The 25,632-nt window shown below is 35.3% G+C and overlaps 1 protein-coding gene across 1 annotated transcript in view; it reads left to right on the forward strand.

Moving 5' to 3' along the window:
• Nucleotides 1-110: 110 nt before the first annotated feature.
• The window catches only part of LOC143036990 (putative cytochrome P450 49a1), a gene marked incomplete at its 5' end in the record, with an annotated part of 42,770 nt that continues 17,248 nt past the window's right edge, over nucleotides 111-25,632 (forward strand). Inside the window, 2 exon segments of the mRNA XM_076205095.1 lie at nucleotides 111-189; nucleotides 20,501-20,704. Coding sequence (XP_076061210.1) covers nucleotides 111-189; nucleotides 20,501-20,704 — 283 coding nt within the window.

Consider the following 25,632-nt stretch of genomic DNA (forward strand, 5'->3'; position numbering starts at 1 on the left):
CCATGGAAGGCAGATGTCACATTTAGGTTATGCTTAGGACTAAAGGTGTGGTGACAAACAACCTCTTTGGAATGTGAAGAGTGGTTCTAAATATTATGACTTTTTTCCAGGATGAATCCACTGACACTAGGTACAGCACGGTATTTGGAACAGGACACAGAATTGGGTGGTTACTTGATTCCTAAAGGGGTAACTACTGCATTGCTGTAGCTGTCTTTCTTCACTGAGCAAACATATATGTATACATTATTTGTCAAAAGTATGCAGCACATACCCCTTTGTGGTAGCATATTTATGATGAAAATAGGAAGGCATTTTTCAAGGTGAAATATAGCTTGTCCAACAGAGTGGAATGTATGAGAGAACCCAACCAGTCACTCTCACACTGTGGTGGGAGGAGTATTTACAGGTAACCCCCCTCATTGAGACCTTGCCTTTTCTCACAATGGTTCTCTTAATTTCACTAGGATCTGTATCATTGCCATGGCCCAACAAAGGAATTAGCTAATGATATAATTGCCCAAGCCATTGGACTAAAGAAGGCAGGCCATAGAACTAAAGAAATCAGTGAAATATTGAAGATGGCCAAGTCCAAAGTCAAGAGATAAATGGTGCAATTTCGGGAGGGAGGAGGGCTGGAGATAACATCCCAGAAACCTAGGATAGGGCATCATAAGAAGACATTTCTAAGGATTTTGAACATCATAAATCTTACTTTACAGTCATATCCACTAGCAAAAGTAAAATATCTGAAGGAGAAGTCTTCTTAGGACCCCCTGTACCAGTTTACTGGGATGGTATCTCCAGCCCTCCTCCATCCCGAAATCATACTGTGTATCTCTTGAAGTTGGAGTTGGCTACCTTCAACATTTCACTGATTTCTTTAGTTCCATGGTCTGCCTTCTTGAGTACAATAAATTGAGCAATTATATCTTTAGTTAATTCCTTTGTAGGGGCCATGGTAATGATACATATCCTAGGGAAATGAAGAAAACCAGTGTGAAAAAAGGCAAGATCTTGAAGAGAGGGGTTACTTGTAGATGCTCTTCCTACGGCAAAGTGGGAGAGACTGGCTGGGTTCTCCTTCACATTCCAATCTGTTGGCCCAGCATGACAGTAGGGGGTTGCCAGATACATTCTGTTTACAATATTTGACCTCAAAAAATGCCTTCCTCTTTTCATCATAAATATGCTGCTGCATACTTTTGAAATGTACTGTACATATATATATATATATATATATATATATATATATATATATAATTTTATGGTGGAAGGTAAGTTGAGAGTGGAGGACTGATGAAGAAAGAGGAAAAGGACAGAAAGTAGGGAGGTGCTTAGAATAAACTGCTTAAATGAGAAAGAAAAGGAGAGGGAGTGAAAAAAGAAGTTGAGAGAAGAGTGGGAGGGAGTGAAGAATAGAGTAGAACTAGGATTGGAAGAAGAATGGGGATGTTTCAAGGACGGAATCACAAGGTGTGCGTTGATGGTGTGTGGAACAAGATGGGAGAAAATAGAAGGAAGGGTAGTGAGTGGTGGGATGATGAAGCAAAGAAGGTTGTAGATGAGAAGAAACAAGCATTCACAGATAAGTTACAAAAGGTAAAGGAAAAGGTAAAGATGTTTTTTGGGCCTTTATAGATTTGGAAAATGCTGATGACAGGGTAGACAGGAAGGCTCTGTAGGAGGTATTGCAGATATATGGGATAGGAGGAAAGCTGTTAAGAGAAGTCAAGAGTTTTTATGAGAGTAGTAGAGCCTGTGTTAGAATTAGAAATGGAGAGATTGAGTGGTTTGAGGTAAAGGTGGGACTTCACTAGGGATATGTTATGTTGTCTTGGCTGTTCAATTTATACATGGGGTGTTGTGGGAGGTAAACAAAAGGGTAATGGGTTGGGGATTGGAGATGGTTAAAGAAAATTAAAAAAAGAGTGAGATAAGCCAGTGTTGTTTGATGATGAAATTGTACTTGTAGCAGGATCAGAGGAAATATTAAGGAAGATGGTGACAGTTTATGAAGGTATGCAAAAGAAGGAAGTTGAAGATAAATGTGGATAAATGTGTCTTCCAGTAATTTAGAATGATCACTATCAGACCAAGCCTGTGTTTTTGGTGGTACATACACTGCTACAAATTTTCTGTTTTTCACATTTTTGTTCACAACTTTAATCATAATTAATTCCAGATTGTCTTTGCCTTCATTTATCTTTGTCACATTTAAACCCTTTTTGGTCAATATCATGACACGTCCTCCCTGCTTGTCTGTTCTATTTTTTGCCCAGTGGTTGTATAGACCTTGTCCCACCATACTAGTTGATAGAGGGCCTTTAAGTTTTGTCTCCATAATTCCCATGTCAGGTTTCTCTATTTCTAGATAGTCATTTAGTTAAATAATTCTAGAGATCATACCATCGATATTTGTGTATGCCACTTTTAGTTTCATATTTTCTTCTCTTTTTTTGTTTAAGTTTCCATTTTTCTGATGTAAAATTTGTTCAGTCCCAAGTCCAGTACTCAAAAAAAAAAAAAAAAAAATCTGTCTCTGCTCTTTTCTCATTTCAATTGTTGGCTTCAATTCTGAGAGCCTTGTCTTTCTCTTTTTCCTCATCACTTATTTCCTTTTTTATCCATATATGTATGTTTGAATTTCTTGCTGTTTGCTGATTGAATCGCTTTCAAAGGAGTGAAGGAGTGATTGTGCCGACAGTACTGTATGGTGCAGAAACATGGAACATAAGAGAGGAAGAGTTTAAATGTATTTACCTAGTTGTATTTACCTAATTGTATTTTACTGGAAGGGGAGCTATGTTCATGGTGTCCCATCTTCATATCTCGTTTTATCTAGACTGTTTGTAAATTTGTGTATTGTTTTTGCACACACCACTTTCCCATCTAACTTGTTCCAAACATCTATTACCCTATGGGGAAAGCTGTTCTTTTTCAGATCTCTTCTATAACTGTTTTTTTTTTTTTTTTCCATATCCTTTTGTATCTCTACCATCCCATTTTATTAGATCCTCTCTATCAATAGTTTCTGTGCCTTTCATGATTCTATAAATAGTTATCAAGTCTCCTCTCTCTCTTCTTTGCTCTAATGTCTGTAGCTCAAGTTTTGCTAGTCTCTCCTCATATGATAGTTCTGCGAGTGTTGGTGCCAATTTTGTAATTGCTCTTTGTATTCTTTCAAGTTTTGTTATACATTTATTTGTACTTGGTGACCACATCGTTGCTGCATATTCCAATCTTGGTCTTATCAATGTAACTATAATTTTCTTCACCATTTCTTCGTCCAGGTATGTAAAAGGCACTTTGATTATTCTTATTAAATTATAAGTTTCTCCAAAAATCTTGTTTATATCCTTCTCAGGGGACATATGATAATGACTCCCAGGTCCTTCTCATTTTCAATTTTTTTTATTCTTTCTTCTCCCAATTTATATGATCCCACTATTCTTTTTTTGCTTCTTCCAAATTCCATTATACTACACTTCTTAATATTGAATTCCATCTCCCACTTCCTACGCCATTCCCATACTTTATTGAGATCACTTTGTAGCGACTCACAATCTTCTTCAGCTTTCACTTTTTTCAAAAATTTTGCATCATCCGCAAAGAAGCTAATATAACTTTTAATTCCTTCATCCGTATCATTAATATATATAGCAAACATTATTGGGGCCAGAACTGTTCCTTGTGGAACACCACTTATCACTTCATCCCAATTAGTGTTTGTCTCTTATCACCACTCTCATTTTTCTTTCGTGCAAGAAGTCTTCCATCCACTTCAGTAGTTTGTCCTGTATTCCTCCTGCAGTTTCTAATTTCTTAAGCAACTTCTTATGTGGCACCTTATCAAAAGCTTTTTTCAGGTCTAGAATTGCACAATCACCCCATCCCTCTCTTTCTTGTATTACATCTATTAGCCTTGAATAGAAACACGTTAAGTTTGTGACGCACGATCCTCCTTTTCTAAATCCACATTGTCTTGGATTTAGTACTTTTTTTTTTCCAAATGCTTTACCCATCTAGTTTTAATCATTCTTTTACAGATTTTAGCTATCGTACTTGTAAGAGAAACCGGTCTATAGTTATTAGGGTCTTCCTTGTTTCCCCCTTTATATATAGGTACTATATTTGCTCTTCTCCAATCTTTTAGAACTTTTCCTTCTTTCTAGGAACTGTTTATTAGGCCAGGTATTTTGTCTGCCAGTTCATTCCTGCATTCTCTCAAAATCCAGTTTGCTATTTCATCTGGTCCATGTGATTTTCTGACATCAAGATTACTCAAGTGTTTCATTATTTAATTCCTTGTTACTTCTATGTCTTGCATAGGAGGGACTTTCTCCTCCCATTTGATATCACTAGGTTGTATGTTCTCCCTTGTAAACACTGATTTAAAATGCTTGTTCATAATTTCTGCCATTTCTATTTCCTCTGTGTATTCAACTCCTCCTTGTCATAGTTTCTCTAAATCTTGTTTGTTTTTCAGTTTGTTATTTACAAATCTGTAAAATAGTTTTGGTTGATCTTTACATTTTTCTATGAAATCTTTTTCATATTTTCTTTTTCTTCTCTGCACACTTGTACATATTAATTTCTATAACTAGTATATGTTTTCCATTTTTCAGGTCTTTTGTATTTTTCCATTTTGTCCAAGCTTTATCTCTTTTGTCTTTTAACTCCCTACAATTTTTGTTGTACCAGCACTTTACATACATATTCTTTTTCTTGTTTTTGTCTTGAGACATACTTTTCCACTCCTTTATAAATTCTTGTCAAAATATTCCATTTCTCTTCCACTGTTCTTTCTTCTTTGTATATACTTTCCCAGTCTTCTTTTTGAAAGAATTCTCTTATTTTATCAAAATTTGTTTTTTCATACATCAATCTTCCTTTTCTATATTGTTCATTTCTTTTTATGTATTTTTCCTCATTTAGTTGTATTTCAACCAATATGTGGTCGCTTTTACTTATTGGTGTCTTATATTCAATCTTTTCTACTATTTCAGTCTCGATGGTTCTTCTTCATTTGTATACCTAGTGTTCTCTTGAATCCATTGTGTCATTGTGTGGTCAATAATCATATCAAGTAGTACATTTCCCCATGAGTTGTCTCCACCCTTTACTGTCATCTCTTCCCAGCAGACTTCTTTGCAATTAAAGTCACCCATTATAACTATTCTTCCTCCATCTTCCATTATCTTATTTAATGTTATCTTTGTGTCTTCTAACATACTTTTATGTTCTCTCTCTTCCCACGAGGCTGTTTTAGGAGGCACATAATTTATTACAAACTTTCTGCTTTTCCTATCTTTATCTTCCACTTCCATCATAATCATTTCTATTCTTTCCATATGTGACATTCCTCACATTTATATCCTTCTTAGTCAGGAACATAACTCCACCCCCTTGTTTTGCCTCTCTGTTTCTAATCCAATAATTATATGCACCATGTCCTACACTGTTGGGTGGTAGTGGACCTTTCAATTTTGTCTCTACTATTCCCATTATGTCTGGTTCTTGTTCCTTCAGATAATCATTCAGTTCGTTCAATCCTGTTATTAATCCATCAATATTTGTGTAAGACACTCTTAGTTTTCTGCTACTTCCATTGTATTTTCTGTTTCCCAATTGTTTTTCTCTGTTATATGCCATTTCCTCACTTTCATATTCACTACTCTCCAATAGAATTCCTCTTTTTCTGACTCTGTTCTCATCTTGTTCTTTTCCTCAGCTTTTTGTCTTTTTGTTTTTTCCTCTCTTTCCTCTTTATTAATTTCTCTTTTTATCCATACCTTTTTATATTGTTCACTGTCTAGTTTCCCTGTTTTTGCTAAGATATTCTCTGCTGTCGTTTGTGACCTGAATTTAACCTTAATTGGTCTGGTCTTATCTGTACTATATTTCCTGAGACTATACATTTCTTCAATTTGTTTCCCTATTTCAGGTTCATCTTCCTGAACTAATTCTAATAAACTGTTTACTATTTCTTTTTCCTCTTTGATTCTTGTAGTTCTATTTACATTATACTTCTCTTCCATCCCTAAAATAATTAAACATTTCTTTTTATCACTTTAATAACTGTGTCTTCAGTTTGTTCTTTCATCTGCTGTTTTACTATATCATTAAATGCAATTTTGTTGTTCTCTTGGTTATTTTTTTCCCAACCCTGTGCTTCTTTTGCTATGGACTCTTTATTCTCTTTGTTCTTCTTCTTTAATTCCTCATTCTCATCTTTTACTTCTTTTAACTGTCTTTTTAATACTTCTATTTCTTTAGTTAGTTTTTGGTTCACCTTCTCTAATTCTTCCAATTTTTCAACTCTCTGCATGATCTGCGTAAGTTGACTGAACCTATCCTCCCAATGTTTGAAAATTTTCTCAATTTTTTCCTCTAGTCTTGCTAATCATTTTTTTTTTTTTAGGGGGGGGAGGCTTCCCCCCTCCTCATTAAATCCATGTAAATTATTATCTTCACCTTCCATTGTGCTGCTCTTACCTATATTTCTAATCTTTACATTTTTTTTTAATCCTTTCTTCATCCCCAAAATCCTCCGGGCCGCGTTTGTCTGCCTGCCTGGACCAAGTCCTCCCCTTCCTCATTTCCTTCCATTTCCCTCAGTAATCCCTCCCCTTCTCCTTTTTCATTGCCTTCCCACTACACCACGAGCTTTTCCCTTCCCTATAAATACAAAAAGGTACTTCCTCGACATTGAGATCCACGAAAATTTCCCTTCTTTTTCAGAGCTCCAATCTTCGCTGTGAATCCATCTACGTGTGTGTATATATTTACCTAGTTGTATTTTACGGAAGGGGAGCTATGCTTGTGGTGTCTTGTCTTCATATCTCATTTTATCTAAACTGTTTTTAAATTCATGTATTGTTTTAACACACACCAATTTCTCATCTAGCTTGTTCCAAATGTCTATTACTCTATAAGGAAAGCTGTTCTTTTTCAGAGCTCTTCTATAACTGTCCTTCTTGATTTTCTTTCCATGTCCTCTTGTATTTCTATCATCCCATTTTATTAGGACCTCTCTATCAATAGTTTCTAAGCCTTTCATGATTCTATAAATGGTTATCAAATCTCCTCTCTCTCTTCTTTGCTCCAATGTCTGTAGCTCAAGTTTTTCTAGTCTCTCTTTATATGATAGTTTTGAGAGTGTTGGTGCCAATTTTGTAATTGCTCTTTGTATTCTTTCAAGTTTTGTTATACATTTTTTTTTGTACTTGGTGACCACATTGTCGCTGCATATTCCAATCTTGGTCTTATCAAAGTGATTACTATTTTCTTCACCATTTCTTCATCCAGGTATATAAATGCCACTTTGATTGTTCTTATTAAATTATAAGTTTCTCCAAAAATCTTGTTTATATGTTTCTCAGGTGACATATTATTCATAATAATGACTCCCAGGTCCTTCTCATTTTTTACTTTTTTATTCCTTCTCCCAATTTATATGATCCTACTATTCTTTTTTTGCTTTTTCCAAATTCCATTATACTACACTTCTTAGTATTGAACTCCATCTCCCACTTCCTACTCCATTCCAATATTTTATTGAGATCACTCTGTAGCGACTCACAATCTTCTTCAGTGTTCACTTTTTTCAATAGTTTTGCATCGTCCGCAAAGAAGCTGATATAATTTTCAATTCCTTTTATCCATGTTATTTATATAGCAAATATTATTGGGGCCAGAACTGTTCCTTGTGGAACACCACTTATTACTTCATCCAATTAGAGTGTTTGTCTCTTATCACTACTCTCATCTTGAAAAAAGTCTTCCATCCATTTAAGCAGTTTGCCCTGTATTCCTCCTTCAGTTTCTAATTTTTTAAGCAACTTCTTGTGTGGTACTTTGTCAAAAGCTTTTTTTAGGTCTAGAAATGCACAATCAGCCCATCCATCTCTTTCTTGTATTATATCTATTAGCCTTGAATAGAAACACATTAAGTTTGTGACTCATGATCATCCTTGTCTGAATGCAAATTGCCTTGGATTTAGTACATTGTTTTTTCTAAATACCTTACCCATTTACTTTTGATAATTCTTTCACAAGTTTTTGCTTTTGTACTTGTTAGAGAGACTGGTCTATAGTTAGTAGGGACTTCTTTATTTTCCCCTTTATATATAGGTACTAAATTTGTTCTTCTCCAATCTTTTAGAACTTTCCCTTCTTTCAAGGAACTGTTTATTATGCTATGTATTTTGTCTGCCAGTTCCTTCTTGCATTCTTTCAAAATCCAGTTTGCTATTTCATCTGGTCCATGCAATTCTCTGATATCAAGAATACTCAAGTCTTTCATTGTTTCATTCCTTGTTCTATTTCTTTCATAGTGGGGGGTTTTCTCCTCCCATTCGATATCACTAGGTTGTATGTTCTCCCTTGTAAACACTGATTTAAAATGCTTGTTCATAATTTCTGCCATTTCTATTTCCTCTGCGTATTCAACTCCTTGTCGTAGATTCTCTAATTCTTGTTTGTTTTTCAGTTTGTTGTTTACATATCTGTAAAATAGTTTTCCTTGATCTTTACATTTTTCTATGACATCTTTTTCATATTTTCTCTTTTCTTCTCTGCACACTTGTACATATTCATTTCTATAACAAGTATATATTTTCCATTTTTCAGGTCTTTTGTCTTTCTTCCATTTTGTCCAAGTTTTATCTCTTTTCTCTTTGAACTCCCTACAGCTTTTGTACCAGCACTTTACATATTCTTTTTCTTGCTTTTGTCTTGGGACATGCTTTTCCACTCCTTTATAAATTTTTGTCAAAATATTCCATTTCTCTTCCACTGTTGTTTCTTCTTTGTATATTCTTTCCCAGCTTTCTTTTTGAAAGAATTCTCTTATTTTATCAAAATTTGTTTTTTTATACATCAATCTTCCTTTTCTATATTGTTCATTTCTTTTCATGTATTTTTTCTAATTCAGTTCCAGTTCAACCAATAGTTGGTCACTTTTACTAATTGGTGTCTTATATTCAATCTTTTCCACTATTTCAGGTTCTGATGTGATTATTAGGTCCAGTCTCGATGGTTCTTCTTCATTTGTATACCTAGTGTTCTCTTGAATCCATTGTGTCATTGTATGGTCAATAATCATCACAAGTAGAACATTACCCCATGAGTTGTTTCCACCCTTTACTGTCATCTCTTCCCAGCAGACTTCTTTGCAATTAAAGTCGCCCATTATAACTATTCTTCCTTCATCTTCCATTATCTTATTTAATGTTATCCTTGAGTCTTCTAACATACTTTTATGTTCTCTCTCTTCCCACAAGGCCATTTTTGGAGGCACATAATTTATTACAAAGTTTCTGCTCTTCCTCTCTCTGTCATCCACTTCCATCATAATCATCTCTACTCTATTCTTTCCATATGTGACATTGAATCACAATGGCAAAAGCCGACAAGACTGTGAGAATAAACACCTTGTGAGATCGAAACCTTTATTGGTACTACGTTTCGCTTGTTACAGCTTTTTCAAGTACAGACATGACACACACTCTGAGCACATATAAGCCAACAGGGAAGGAACTGGGAGAGGTTATCGGGGAGGGGTGGGTGGTATGTGGAGGGGGAGGGGGGAGGAGGGGGACGGGTGGGACTTGGTGGAGACAAAGGAGGACATTTCGGACAGTTTGTTGAAGTGGACTAAGGGGGACATTTCATACATTCATTTAATGCGGGTAACAGATGGATGATAGGAGGGGCGATGTTAAACATGCCTCTGTTCTGCTCAATGGTTTTGAAGCTTTGAATGGCGGCCGCTTCGAGGCATTTTCTCCTCACCCTGTCTGGTTCACTTAACAGAAGTTCTGCGTTATCCCAATCCATCAGGTGGTCGTTGGTGTTCCGGTGGATAACACAGGCGTTGGTGGTGATGTTGTTCCGGGAATCGTAGCGATGCTCCCGGATCCGGGTCTTCAGGTCACGGGAGGTCTCGCCGATGTATACTTTATCACATCCAGCACAGGGTATGCAGTAGACACCAGCGTTTTTTCCCCACATCTCGTCCTGGCTGTCACTCCTTCTAGAGAGCTCTTTGATAGTTCTGCTGGTCTGGCCCACTACCTGTATGTTGCAACGCCCAAGTGTCCGGGTGAGGGTGGCGGTGACGCTGCTGGCTGGAAGGATAAGCCTCCTAGCTGGATCTTTTGTTGGTTCCCGCCCTTCCATTATTTTGAGTGCCTTTTTCTTACACTGGTGGATGATGCACTCTGGATATTTTAATTTCTGAAAAACCACCTTTATGTGCCTAAACTCGTCCTCTAAGAATTCAGGGCTACATATTCTGAGAGCTCTGAGGTAGAAACCTATGACTACACCTTTTTTAATACTGAGGTCATGGTGGGATAGGAAGTGAGTCAAATCGTCCTTATTGGTTGGTTTCCTGTAGACTGTAAATTTTAAAAAATTATCATGTTTGATGATAAGGGTATCCAAAAATGGAAGGGAATCGTTGATTTCTTCCTCCAAGGTGAGCCATCCATCCAGTTCACCTTGGAGGAAGAAATCAACGATTCCCTTCCATTTTTGGATACCCTTATCATCAAACATGATAATTTTTTAAAATTTACAGTCTACAGGAAACCAACCAATAAGGACGATTTGACTCACTTCCTATCCCACCATGACCTCAGTATTAAAAAAGGTGTAGTCATAGGTTTCTACCTCAGAGCTCTCAGAATATGTAGCCCTGAATTCTTAGAGGACGAGTTTAGGCACATAAAGGAGGTTTTTCAGAAATTAGAATATCCAGAGTGCATCATCCACCAGTGTAAGAAAAAGGCACTCAAAATAATGGAAGGGCGGGAACCAACAAAAGATCCAGCTAGGAGGCTTATCCTTCCAGCCAGCAGCGTCACCGCCACCCTCACCCGGACACTTGAGCGTTGCAACATACAGGTAGTGGGCCAGTCCAGCAGAACTATCAAAGAGCTCTCTAGAAGGAGTGACAGCCAGGACGAGATGTGGGGAAAAAACGCTGGTGTCTACCGCATACCCTGTGCTGGATGTGATAAAGTATACATGGGCGAGACCTCCCGTGACCTGAAGACCCGGATCCGGGAGCATCGCTACGATTCCCGGAACAACATCACCACCAACGCCTGTGTTATCCACCGGAACACCAACGACCACCTGATGGATTGGGATAACGCAGAACTTCTGTTTAGTGAACCAGACAGGGTGAGGAGAAAATGCCTCGAAGCGGCCGCCATTCAAAGCTTCAAAACCATTGAGCAGAACAGAGGCATGTTTAACATCGCCCCTCCTATCATCCATCTGTTACCCGCATTAAATAAATGTATGAAATGTCCCCCTTAGTCCACTTCAACAAACTGTCCGAAATGTCCTCCTTTGTCTCCACCAAGTCCCACCCGTTCCCCTCCTCCCCCTCCACCTACCACCCACCCCTCCCCGATAACCTCTCCCAGTTCCTTCCCTGTTGGCTTATATGTGCTCAGAGTGTGTGTCATGTCTGTACTTGAAAAAGCTGTAACAAGCGAAACGTAGTACCAATAAAGGTTTCGATCTCACAAGGTGTTTATTCTCAAATATGTGACATTCCTCACATTTGTATCTTCTTAGTCAGGAACATAAGTCCACCCCCTTGTTTTGTCTCTCTGTTTCTAATCCAATAATCATATACACCATGTCCTACACTGTTGGGTGGTAGTGGACCTTTCAATTTTGTCTCTACAATTCCCATTGTGTCCGGTTCTTTTTCCTTCAGATAATCATTCAGTTCGTTCAATCCTGTTATTAATCCATCCATATTTGTGTAAGACACTCTTAATTTTCTGCTACTTCCATTGTATTTTCTGTTTCCCTATTGTTTTTTCTGTTATGACCCATTACCTCACTTTCATATTCACTACTCTCCAATAGAATTCCTCTTTTTCTGACTCTTTTCTCTCATTTTTTCCCTTAGCTTATTGTCTTTTTGTTTTTTCCTCCTCTCTTTCCTCTTTATTCATTTCTCTTTTTATCCATACCTTTTTATATTGTTCACTGTCTGCTAGTTTCCCTGTTATTGCTAAGATATTCTCTGCTGTCGTTTGTGACCTGAATTTAACCTTAACCCCTTCCATACAGTGCCGCACACGTAGGCGTCATGGACTTAGATCTCAGTGGCAGCAGCCAATGCCAGCCGTACGACGTGTCGTAATAATACTCGCATCATAAAATATAGTCACCGCTTATATCGATCGTTTTCTCTTTCACCCGCGAATTTTGAATACCACAGAGAATGGGATTCAGGGCACATTTGAGAGAATGTAAAAACACAGGGGCGACTACAATAAATATAATCAAGACGCCGATATGGCAGCCTCGCGAATACACTCGCTCCCCATGACGCCTACGTGTGCGGCACCGTATGGAAGGGGTTAATTGGTCTGGTCCTATCTGTTCTATATTTCCCGATCCTATACATTTCTTCAATTTGTTTCCCTATTTCAGGTTCATCTTCCTGAACTAATTCTAATATATTGTTTACTTTATCTTTTTTCTCCTTAATTCTCGTAGTCCTCTTTAAGTTATACTTCTCTTCCATCCCTAATATAATTATACATTTCTTTTTATCTGCTAAGTCCCTTACTATATTCTCCTCCCTCATTACTTTAATAACTGTATTTTCAGTTTGTTCTTTCATCTGCTGTTTTACTATATCCTTAAATGCAATTTTATTGTTCTCTTGGACTGTCTTCCAACCCTGTGCTTCTTTTGCTATGGATTCTTTATTCTCTCTATTATTCCTTTTTAATTCCTCATTCTCATCGTTTACTTCCTTTAACTGTTTTTTTTTTTTTTTTTCAATTCTTCTACTCCTTTAGTTAGGCTTTGGTTTTCCTTCTTTAATTGTTCCAATTTATCAACTCGCTGTGCAATCTGTGTGAGTTGACCTAGCCTACTTTCCCAGTATTTACCTATTTGTATTTTACGGGAAGGGGAGCTATGCTTGCGCTGTCCCGTCTTCATATCTCATTTTATCTAAACTGTTTTTAAATTCATGTATTGTTTTTGCACACACCACTTTCTCATCTAACTTGTTCCTCAGTGAGGAAAGCTGTTCTTTTTCAGATTTCTTCTATAACTGTCTTTCTTGATTTTCTTTCCATGTCCTCTTGTATTTCTATCATCCCATTTTATTAGATCCTCTCTATCAATAGTTTCTATGCCTTTCATGATTCTATAAATAGTTATCAAATCTGCTCTCTCTTTTTTTTGCTCTAATGTCTGTAGCTCAAGTTTTTCTAGTCTCTCTTCATATGATAGTTTTGAGAGTGTTGGTACCAATTTTGTAATTGCTCTTTGTATTCTTTCAAGTTTTGTTATACATTTTTTATTGTACTTGGTGACCACATTGTCGCTGCATATTCCAATCTTGGTCTTATCAGTGATTAGTATTTTCTTCATTTCTTCATCCAGGTATATAAATGCCACTTTGATTGTTCTTATTAAATTATAAGTTTCTCTAAAAATCTTGTTTATATGTTTCTCAGGTGACATATTATTCATAATAATGACTCCCAGGTCCTTCTCATTTTCTACTTTTTTTTTTTATTCCTTCTCCCAATTTATATGATCCTACTATTTTTTTTTTTTCCAAATTCCATTATACTACACTGATATCAAGATTACTCAAGTGTTTCATTATTTCATTCTTTGTTACTTCTATTTCTTTCATAGGGGGAACTTTCCCTTCCCATTCGATCTCTCCAGGTTGTATGTTCTCTCTTGTAAACACCGATTTAAAATGCTTGTTCATAATTTCTGCCATTTCTATTTCCTCTGTATATCCAACTCCTCCTTGTCATAATATCTCTAATTCTTGTTTGTTTTTCAGTTTGTTTACAAATCTGTAAAATACTTTTGCTTGATCTTTACATTTTTCTATGAAATCTTTTTCATTTTTTCTCTTTTCCTCTCTGCACACTTGTACATATTCATTTCTATAACTAGTATATATTTTCCATTTTTCAGGTCTTTTGTATTTCTTCAATTTGGTCCAAGCTTTATATCTTTTGTCTTTTAACTCCCTAAAACTTTTGTTGCACCAGCACTTTAAATATTCTTTTTCTTGCTTTTGTCTTGGGACATAATTTTCCTCTCCTTTTTTTATAATTTTTTGTCAAAATATTCCATTTCTATTCCACTGTTGTTTCCTCTTTGTATGTTCTTTCCCAGTTTTCTTTTTGAAAGAATTCTCTTATTTTATCAAAATTTGTTTTTTCATACACCAATCTTCCTTTTCTATATTGTTCATTTCTTTTCATGTATGTATTCTCTTGTTTTGTAAAAAAAAAAGAAGAAAAAATTCATACATCAGTCTTCCTTTTCTATATTGTTCATTTCTTTTCATGTATTTTTTCTCATTTAGTTCCAGTTCAATCAATATGTTGTCACTTTTACTTATTGGTGTTTTATATTCAATCTTTTCCACTATTTCAGGTTCTAATGTGATTATTAGGTCTAGTCTCAGTGGTTCTTCTTCATTTCTATACCTAGTGTTCTCTTGAATCCATTGTGTCATTGTATGGTCAATAATCATATCAAGTAGAATATATCCCCATGAGTCGTCTCCACCCTTTACTGTCATCTCTTCCCAGCAGACTTCTTTGCAATTAAAGTCGCCCATTATAACTATTCTTCCTCCATCTTCCATTATCTTATTTAATGTTATCCTTATGTCTTCTAACATACTTTTATGTTCTCTCTCTTCCCACGAGGCCATTTTTGGAGGCACATAATTTATTACAAACTTTCTGCTCTTCTTATCTCTGTCTTCCACTTAGATCATAATAATCTCTACTCTATTCTTTCCATATGTGACACTCCTCACGTTTATATCTTTCTTAATCAGGAACATAACTCCACCCCTTTGTTTTGTGTCTCTGTTTCTAATCCAATAATTATATGCATCATGTCATACACTGTTGGTAATTTTGTCTCTACAATTCCCATTATGTCCGGTTCTTTTTCCTTCAGATAATCATTCAGTTCGTTCAATCCTGTTATTAATCCATCTATATTTGTGTAAGACACTCTTAGTTTTCTGCTACTTCCATTGTATTTTCTGTTTCCCTATTGTTTTTCTCTGTTATGACCCATTTCCTCACTTTCATATTCACTACTCTCCAATAGAATAGCTCTTTTTCTGACTGTTCTGTTCTTGTTTTTTCCTTAGCTTCTTGCCTTTTTTTTTTCCTACTCTCTTTCCTCTTTATTCATTTCTCTTTTTATCCATACCTTTTTATATTGTTCACTGTCTGCTAGTTTCCCTGTTTTTGCTAAGATACTCTCTGCTGACGTTTGTGACCTGAATTTAACTTTAATTGGTCTGGTCTTATCTGTACTATATTTCCCGAGTCTACACATTTCTTCAATTTGTTTCCCTATTTCAGGTTCATCTTCCTGAACTAATTCTAATAAACTGTTTACTTTTTCTTTTTCCTCTTTGATTATTGTAGTCCTATTTAGATCATACTTCTCTTCCATCCCTAAAATAATTACACATTTCTTTTTATCTACTAAGTCTCTTACTATATTCTCCTTCTGTCTCATCACTTTAATAACTGAGTCTTCAGTTTGTTCTTTCATCTGCTGTTTTACTATATCATTAAATGCAATTTTGTTGTTCTCTTTGATTGTTTTTTTCCCCAACCCTGTGCTTCTTTTGCTATGGACTCTTTATTTTCTTTATTATTATTCTTTAATTCCTCATTCTCATCTTTTACTTCTTGTAACTGTCTTTTTAATACTTCTATTTCTTTAGTTTTTGGTTCACCTTCTCTAATTCTTCCAATTTTTCAACTCTCTGCGTGATCTGCGTGAGTTCACCGAACCTATCCTCCCAATGTTTGACAATTTTCTCAATTTTTTCTTCTAGGCTTGCTAATCGGGGAGGGTTGGCTCCCTCCCCCTCATTAAATCCATGGAAATTATTATCTTCACCTTCCATTGTGCTGCTCTTATCCACATATCTAATCTTTACATTTTTGTTAATCTCTTCTTCATCACTAAAATCCTCCTGGCTGCATTTGTTTACATGGTGTCTGTCTGCCTGGACCAAGTCCTCCCCTTCCTCATTTCCTTTAGTAATCCCTCACCTTCTCCTCTTCTTCATCACTAAAATCCTCCTGGCTGCGTTTGTTTACATGGTGTCTGTCTGCCTGGACCAAGTCCTCCCCTTCCTCATTTCCTTTAGTAATCCCTCACCTTCTCCTTTTTCATCACCTTCCCACTACACCACGAGCTTTCCCCTTCCCTATAAATACAAAAAAGTACTTCCTTGACATTGAGATCCATGAAAATTTCCCTTCTTTTTCGGAGCTCTAATCTTCGCTCTATTTACCTAGTTGTATTTTATGGGAAGGGGAGCTATGCTCGTGGTGTCCCGTCTTCATATCTCATTTTATCTAAACTATTTTTAAATTCATGTATTGTTTTTGCACACACAACTTTCTCATCTAACTTGTTTCAACTGTCTATTACTCTGTGAGGAAAGCTGTTTTTTTCAGATCTCTTGTATAGCTGTCTTTCTTGATTTTCTTTCCATGTCCTCTTGTATTTCTATCATCCCATTTTATTAGATCCTCTCTATCAATAATTTCTATGCCTTTCATGATTCTGTAAATAGTTATCAAATCTCCTCTCTCTCTTCTTTCCTCTAGTGTCTGTAGCTCAAGTTTTGCTAGTCTCTCTTCATGTGATAGTTTTGAGAGTGTTGGTGCCAATTTTGTAATTGCTCTTTGTATTCTTTCAAGTTTTGTTATACATTTTTTTGTACTTGGTGACCACATCGTTGCTGCATATTCCAATCTTGGTCTTATCAGAGTGATTAGTATTTTCTTCACCATTTCTTCATCCAGGTATATAATGCCACTTTGATTGTTCTTATTAAATTATAAGTTCCTCCAAAAATCTTATGTGTTTCTCAGGTGACATATTATTCATAACAATGACTCCCAGGTCCTTCTCATTTTCAACTTTTTTTTATTCTTCTCCCAATTTATATGATCCTGTTATTCTGTTTTTGCTTTTTCCAAATTCCATTATACTACACTTTTTAGTGTTGAACTCCATCTCCCACTTCCTACTCCATTCCCATACTTTATTTAGATCACTCTGTTGTGACTCACAATCTTCTTCCGTGTTCACTTTTTTTTTTAATAGTTTTGCATCATCTGCAAAGAAGCTCATATAACTTTCAATTTCTTCATCCATATCACTAATATATATAGCAAACATTATTGGGGCCAGAACTGTTCCTTGTGGAACACCACTTATTACTTCATCCCAATTTGAGTGTTTGTCTCTTATCACTACTCTCATTTTTTTTCTTGCAAAAAGTCTTCCATCCATTTAAGCAGTTTGCCCTGTATTCCTCCTTCAGTTTCTAATTTCTTAAGCAACTTCTTATGTGGAACTTTGTCAAAAGCTTTTTTTAGGTCTAGAAATGCACAATCAGCCCATCCATCTCTTTCTTGTATTATATCTATTAGCCTTGAATAGAAACATATTAAATTGGTGACGCATGATCGTCCCTGTCTGAATGCAAATTGCCTTGGATTTAGCACATTGTTTTTTTCTAAATATTTTACCCATCTACTTTTTACAATTCTTTCACAAATTTTTGCTATTGTACTTGTTAGAGAGACTGGTCTATAGTTGGTAGGGTCTTCTTTATTTCCCCCTTTTTATATAGGTACTATATTTGCTTTTTTCCAATCTTCTGGAACTTTTCCTTCTTTCAAGGAACTGTTTATTATTCTGTGTATTTTGTCTGCCAGTTCATTCCTGCATTCTTTCAAAATCCAGTTTGCTATTTCATCTGGTCCATGTGATTTTCTGACATTGAGATTACTCAAGTGTTTCATTATTTCATTCTTTGTTACTTCTATTTCTTTCATAGGGGGGACTTTCTCTTTCCATTCGATCTCCCCAGGTTGTATGTTCTCCCTTGTTCATAATTTCTGCCATTTCTATTTCCTCTGTGTATTCAACTCCTCCTTGTCTTAATTTGTCCAAATCTTGTTTGTTTTTCAGTTTGTTGTTTACAAATCTGTAAAATAGTTTTGGTTGATCTTAACATTTTTCTATGACATCTTTTTCATATTTTCTCTTTTCCCCTCTGCACACTTGTACATATTCATTTCCATAACAATTATATATTTTCCATTTTTCAGGTCTTTTGTCTTTCTTCAATTTGGTCCAAGCTTTAGTTCTTTTGTCTTTTAACTCCCAACAAGTTTTGTTGTACCAAGACTTTACATATTCTTTTTCTTGTTTTTGTCTTGTGACATACTTTTCCACTCCTTTTTCATATATATATATATATATATTTTTGTCAAAATATTCCATTTCTCTTCAACTGTTGTTTCTTCTTTGTATACTCTTTCCCAGTTTTCTTTTTGAAAGAATTCTCTTATTTTATCAAAGTTTGTTTTTCATACATCATTCTTCCTTTTCTATATTATTCATTTCTTTTCATGTATTTCTCCTCATTTAGTTCCAGTTTAATCAATATGTGGTCACTTTTACTTATTGGTGTCTTATATTCAATCTTTTCCACTATTTCAGGTTCTGATGTGATTATTAGGTCTAGTCTTGATGGTTCTTCATTTGTATACCTAGTGTTCTCTTGTATCCATTGTGTCATTGTATGGTCAATAATCATCTCGAGTAGAACATTTCCCCATGAGCCGTCTCCACCCTTTACTGTTATCTCTTCCCAGCAGACTTCTTTGCAATTAAAGTCGCCCATTATAACTATTCTTCCTCCATCTTCCATTATCTTATTTAATGTTATCCTTGTGTCCTCTAACATACTTTTATGTTCACTCTCTTCCCACAAGGCTGTTTTTGGAGGCACATAATTTATCACAAACTTTCTGCTCTTCTTATCTCTGTCTTCCACTTCGATCATAATCATCTCTACTGTATTCTTTCCATATGTGACACACCTCACGTTTATATCTTTCTTAGTCAGGAACATAAGTCCACCCCCTTGTTTTGTCTCTCTTTTTCTAATCCAATAATTATATGCATCATGTCCTACACTGTTGGGTGGTAGTGGACCTTTTAATTTTGTTTCTACAATTCCCATTATGTCCGGTTCTTTTTCCTTCAAATAATCATTCAGCTCATTCAATCCTGTTATTAATCCATCTATATTTGTGTAAGACACTCTTAGTTTTCTGCCACTTCCATTGTGTTCTCTGTTTCCCTTTTGTTTTTCTCTTGTATGTCGAATTTCCTTAGTTTCATATTCACTCCTCTCCAATAGAATCTCTCTTTTTCTGACTCTGTTCTGTTCTCGTTTTTTCCCTTAGCTTCAAGTCTTTTCTTTTTTTCTTCCTCTCTTTCCTCTTTATTCATTTCCCTTTTTATCCATACCTTTTTATATTGTTCACTTGTTGCTAGTTTCCCTGTTTTGGATAAGATATTCTCTGCCGTCGTTTGTGACCTGAATTTAATCTTAATTGATCTGGTCTTATCTGTACTATACTTTCCGAGTCTGAACTTCTCTTCGATTTGTTTAATTATTTCTGGTTCATCTTCCTGAACTAATTGTAGTAAACTGCTTACTTTTTCATTTTCCTCTTTGATTCTTGAGGTTCTATCTGGGTTATGTTTCTCTTCCATTCCTAATATAATTATACATTTCTTTTTGTCTGCTAAGTCTCTTACAATATTCTCCTTCTGTCTCATCACTTTGATAACTGAGTCTTCAGTTTGTTCTTTCATTTGCTGTTTAATTATATCAGTAAATGCAACTTTACTATTTTCCTGTATCTTCCTCCACCCCTGTGCCTCTTTTGCTATAGTTTCTTTATTGTTCCTTTTTAATTCTTTATTCTCCTCTTTTACTTCTCTTAACTGTCTTTTTAGTTCTTCTATTTCATCAGTTAAGTTTTTGTTCACCTTCTCTAGTTCTTCCAATCTTTCAACCTTTTCTGCAAGTTTTGACATTTTACCGAACCTAATCTCCCAATGTTCAGTCATTTGTTCAAGCCTTTCCTCCAGTTTTGCTAGTCGGGGGAGGTTGGTATCCGCCTCCCCCTCTTTAAATCCTTGGAAATGATTATCCTCACCTTCCATTGAATTGTTCTTATCTATGTTTCTAATCTTTACATTTTTGTTAGACATTTCGTCGTCACTAAATTGGTCGGGACCTCTTTTGTTTACATGGTGTCTGCTTGCCTGGGCCAAGTCCTCTCCTTCCTCATTTCCTTCCATTTCCCTCAGTAATCCCTCCCCTTCTCCTTTTTCCTCACTTTCCCACTACACCACGAGCAATTTCCCCCCCACCCCGTAAATACAATAGGTACTTCCTTTGCTTTGGGAGCCACGAAAATTTCACTTTTTCTTCACAACGTCCTCTATGCCGTCCGTTCGGTGGAGTGTGTGTGTGTGTACATATATATTGTAGTTAATAATAATCCACATAGTTTTTGGCACTTATAGTTTTATGTTCTTTTTACAGTGGAATGTTCTTGGATTTAATCTTGTGGCATCCATGAGTGAGAAATACTTCTTGCATGCGGACAAGTTCCTGCCTGAACGTTGGCTACGTCACCAACCACTGGGTCCCATCCACCCCTTCGCTTCCCTGCCCTTCTCGCATGGAACGAGAATGTGTATTGGGCGGAGGATCGCAGAACAGGAGTTGTACACTATTTTGACCCGGGTAGGTTGTGTTCAACTTTTGTAAGGTCATACTGATTAACAATTTGGGATTGTGCTATGTTATATTGCAAGACCAACCAAGACTCATGTTTTCTTTATTCCCTATCCTCATATATAAATGTATACAGTACAGTATATATATATATATATATATATATATATATATATATATATATATATATATATATATATATATATATATATATTTGCAGAACCCATCGGGAAATTGAAAAAACAGATACTGAACATTTTCGTCTATTAAGACATTTTTAAAGGTACAGAAAAGCAATACAGAAAGAAACAATATATATATAAGAAGACAGAGGATATTCGGAAAGGTCCCATGTTACATATTATCACACACAATTTTGTCAATAATAAAATTGTCCAATTTAAATAAACCCAAACTCAAGTTCATGTTACTACCAAAATTTTTCTTCTTATGAAACAAGATTCAATAATCTTTCTTCTATAATATTATTACAAGAAGTAATTATTTTAGAATTTCTCCAGTCAATATTATGACCAATCCCTTTGGTGGACAAATAATCTACTGGACACTTGTCCCGTTCTAATACTATATTCGGAAAGATCCCATGTAACATATTATCACATACAATTTTGTCAATAATAAAATCCTCTGTCTTCTTATGTATATATTGTTTCTTTCTGTATTGCTTTTCTGTACCTTTGAAAATGTCTTAATAGACGAAAATGTTCCGTATCTGTTTTTTCAATTTCCCGGTGGTTTCTGCAAAAATAGTTCATCACATGTGTTTTGTGATTTCTTTGCATACATATATATATATATATATATATATATATATATATATATATATATATATATATCTTTACAACTCTTGTTCCTTACACAAACACACACACAATTGTCGGATTGACGGCAAAGATTGGAACTCCAGAAAAAAACCCCCACAATTTTCATAGATTTCAACTACGATGAAGTACCTTTTTGTATAAGTAGGGAAGGGGAAAGCTCGTGGTGTAGTAGAAAGGTAATGAAAGGGGAGAAGGGGAGGGATTACTGAGGGAAATGGAAGGAAGTGAGGAGGGAGATGAACGGGCTCCCCCTGACAGCAGAAAAAATATAAACAAGAGGTCTGCTGACGACACAGGGGAAATCGAAAATATCAGAACAGCATCAAAGTTAGAAATATAGATAAGAACAACACAATGGAAAGTGAAAATAATAATTTCCATGGATTTAATGAGGGGGGATGGCAATCTCCCCCGATTAGCAAGTCTAGAAGAAAAGCTAGAGAAAATGACCGAACATTGGGAGAGTAGGTTCAGTCAACTTACAAGGATAGCACAGAGAGTTGATAAGTTGGAAGAGTTAAAGAAGGAGAACCAAACCCTAAGGAAATAGAAGAATTAAAAAGACAGTTAAAAGAAGTAAAAGATGAGAATGAAGAATTAAAGAGGAATAATAAAGATAATAAAGAATCCATAGCAAAAGAAGTACAGGGTTGGAAAAAAGTCCAAGAGAATAACAAAATTGTATTTAAGGATATAGTAGCACGACAGATGAAAGATAAAAATTTAGACACAATTATTAAAGTGATGAGGGAGGAAGAGAATATAGTAAGAGACTTAGCGGATAAAAAGAAATGTATAATTATATTGGGAATGGAAGAGAAATATAATACAAATTGGACTATAAGAATAAAGGAGAAGGAGAAAGTAAATAAGATATTGGAAGTAGTTCAAGAAGATGGAGCAGAAACAGGGAAAGAAATAGAAGAAATATATGGACTAGGGAAATACAATACAGATAATACCAGACCAATTAAGATCAAATTCAGGTCACAAACACCAGCAGAGAATATCTTAGCAAAAACAGGGAAACTAGCAAACAGTGAACAATCTAAATATATATGAATAAAAAAGAGAAATGAACAAAGAGGAAAGAGAAGATGAGAAAGCAAAACACAAGAAGCTAAGGAAAAAAACGAAAGAACAACAGAGACAGAAAAAGAGAAGTTCTATTGGAAAGTAGTGAATATGAAAGTGAGAAAATGGTACATAGTAGAGAAAAATGGAAGGGAAACAGAAAACACGATGGAAGTAGCAGAAAATTGAAAATGTCTTATACAAATATACATGGCTTAATAACAGGCTTGAACGAACTGAATGATTACCTGAAATAAAAGGAACCGGACATAATGGGAATTGTAGAGACAAAATTGAAAGCTCCACTACCACCCAACAGTGTAGGACATGATCCATATAATTGTTGGATTAGAAATAGAGGTAAAACAAGGGGATGGAGTTATGTTCCTGGCTAAGAAGGATATAAATATGAAGAATGTCACATATGTAGAAAATAGAGTAGAGATTATTATGATGGAAGTGGAAGACAAAGATAGGAAAAGCAGAAATTTTGTAATAAACTATGTGCCTCCAAAAACAGCCTCGTGGGATGAGAGAGAACATAAAAGTATGTTAGAAGACTCAAGGATTACATTAAATAAGATAATGGAAGATGGAGGAAGAATACTGTATAATGGGTGACTTTAATTGTAAAGAAATCTGCTGGGAAGAGATGACAGTGAAGGGTGGAGAAGACTCATGGAGAAATGTACTACTTGATATGATTATTGACCACACAATGACGCAATGGATTCAAGAGAACACTAGGTATAGAAATAAAGAAGAACCATCGAGACTGGACCTAATAATCACATCAGAACCTGAAATAGTGGAAAAGATTGAATATAAGACACCAATAAGTAAAAGTGACCACATATTGGTTGAAATGGAACTAAATGAGGAAAAATACATAAAAAGAAATGAACAATATAGAAAAGGAAGATTGATTTATGAAAAAACAAATTTTGATAAAATAAGAGAATTCTTTCAAAAAGAAAACTGGGAAAAAATATATCAAGAGCAAACAACAGTGGAAGAGAAATGGAATATTTTGACAAGAATTGATAAAGGAGTGGAAAAGTATGTCCCAAGACAAAAGCAAGAAAAAGAATATGTAAAGTGCTGGTACAACAAAAAGAGACAAAGCTTGGACCAAATGGAAAAATACAAAAGACCTGAAAAATAGAAAATATATACTAGTTATAGAAATGAATATGTACAAATGTGCAGATAAGAAAAAAGAAAATACGAAAAAGATGTCATAGAAAAATGTAAAGACCAACCAAAACTATTTTACATATTTGTAAATAACAAAGTGAAAAAAAAAACAAGATTTAGAGAAACTATGACAAGGAGTTGAATACACAGAGGAAATAGAAATGGCAGAAATTATGAACAAGCACTTTAAATCAGTGTTTACAAGGGAGAACATACAACCTAGTGATATCGAATGGGAGGAGAAAGTCCCCCCTATGAAAGAAATAGAAATAACAAGGAATGAAATAATGAAACACTTGAATAATCTTGATGTCAGAAAATCGCATGGACCAGATGAAATAGCAAACTGGATTTTGAGAGAATGCAGGAATGAACTGACAGACAAAATACATAGCATAATAAACAGTTCATTGAAAGAAGGAAAAGTTCCAAAAGATTGAAGAGCAAATATAGTGCCTATGTATAAAGGGGGAAACAAAGAAGACCCTACAAACTATAGACCAGTCTCTCTAACAAGCACAATACCAAAAATTTGTGAAAGAATTGTCAAAAGTAAGGCATTTAGAAAAAACAATGTACTAAATCCAAGACAATTTGGATTCAGACAAGGACGATCATGCGTCACAAACTTAATATGTTTCCATTCAAGGCTAATAGATATAATACAAGAAAGAGATGGATGGGCTGATTGTGCATTTCTAGACCTAAAAAAAGCTTTTGACAAAGTGCCACATAAGAAGTTGCTTAAGAAATTAGAAACTACAGATGGAATACAGGACAAAGTACTGAAGTGGATGGAAGACTTTTTGCAAGAAAGAAAAATGAGAGTAGTGATAAGAGACAAACACTCAAATTGGGATGAAGTGATAAGTGGTGTTCCACAAGGAACAGTTCTGGCCCCAATAATATTTGCTATATATATTAATGATATGGATAAAGGAATTGAAAGTTATATGAGCTTCTTTGCGGATGATGCAAAACTATTGAAAAAAGTGAACACTGAAGAAGATTGTGAATCACAACAGAGTGATCTCAATAAAGTATGGAATGGAGTAGGAAGTGGGAGATGGAGTTCAATACTAAGAAGTGTAGTATAATGGAATTTGGAAAAAGCAAAAAAAGAATAGTAGGATCATATAAATTGGGAGAAGAAGGAATAGAAATAGTAGAAAATGAGAAGGACCTGGGAGTCATTATTATGAATAATATATCACCTGAGAAACATATAAACAAGATTTTTAGAGAAACTTATAATTTAATAAGAACAATCAAAGTGGCATTTACATACCTGGATGAAGAAATGGTGAAGAAAATGCTAATCACTTTGATAAGATTGGAATATGCAGCAACGATGTGATCACCAAGTACAAAAAAATGTATAACAAAACTTGAAAGAATACAAAGAGCAATTACAAAATTGGCTCCAACACTCTCAAAACTATCATATGAAGAGAGACTAGCAAAACTTGAACTACAGACATTAGAGCAAATAATAGAGAGGAGAATTGATAACTATTTATAGAATCATGAAAGGCATAGAAACTATTGATAGAGAGGATCTTAGAAGCGTAAACATATGGGGGGCACAATATACCAACGAACAACAAGGAATCAGAGGTGTGAAGAGGAGAAATATAGATAATAGCAGCTCAATGGAAAGAGATGATAACTGCTTTTATGGAATTAAAGAGAGAGGAGGGGACAACCTCCCCCCCACTAGTAAATCTAGAGGAGAAACTAAAAAAGAAAAAAAAAAAAATGAATGAAGAATGTTTGACCAATTAACTCTAGTTGCAGAGAAAGTTGATAAACTGGAAGAAC

This window comes from Oratosquilla oratoria, chromosome 21 (genome assembly GCF_046742065.1).
Source record: "Oratosquilla oratoria isolate Oo_2021 chromosome 21, ASM4674206v1, whole genome shotgun sequence".
NCBI classification, from domain to species: domain Eukaryota; kingdom Metazoa; phylum Arthropoda; class Malacostraca; order Stomatopoda; family Squillidae; genus Oratosquilla; species Oratosquilla oratoria.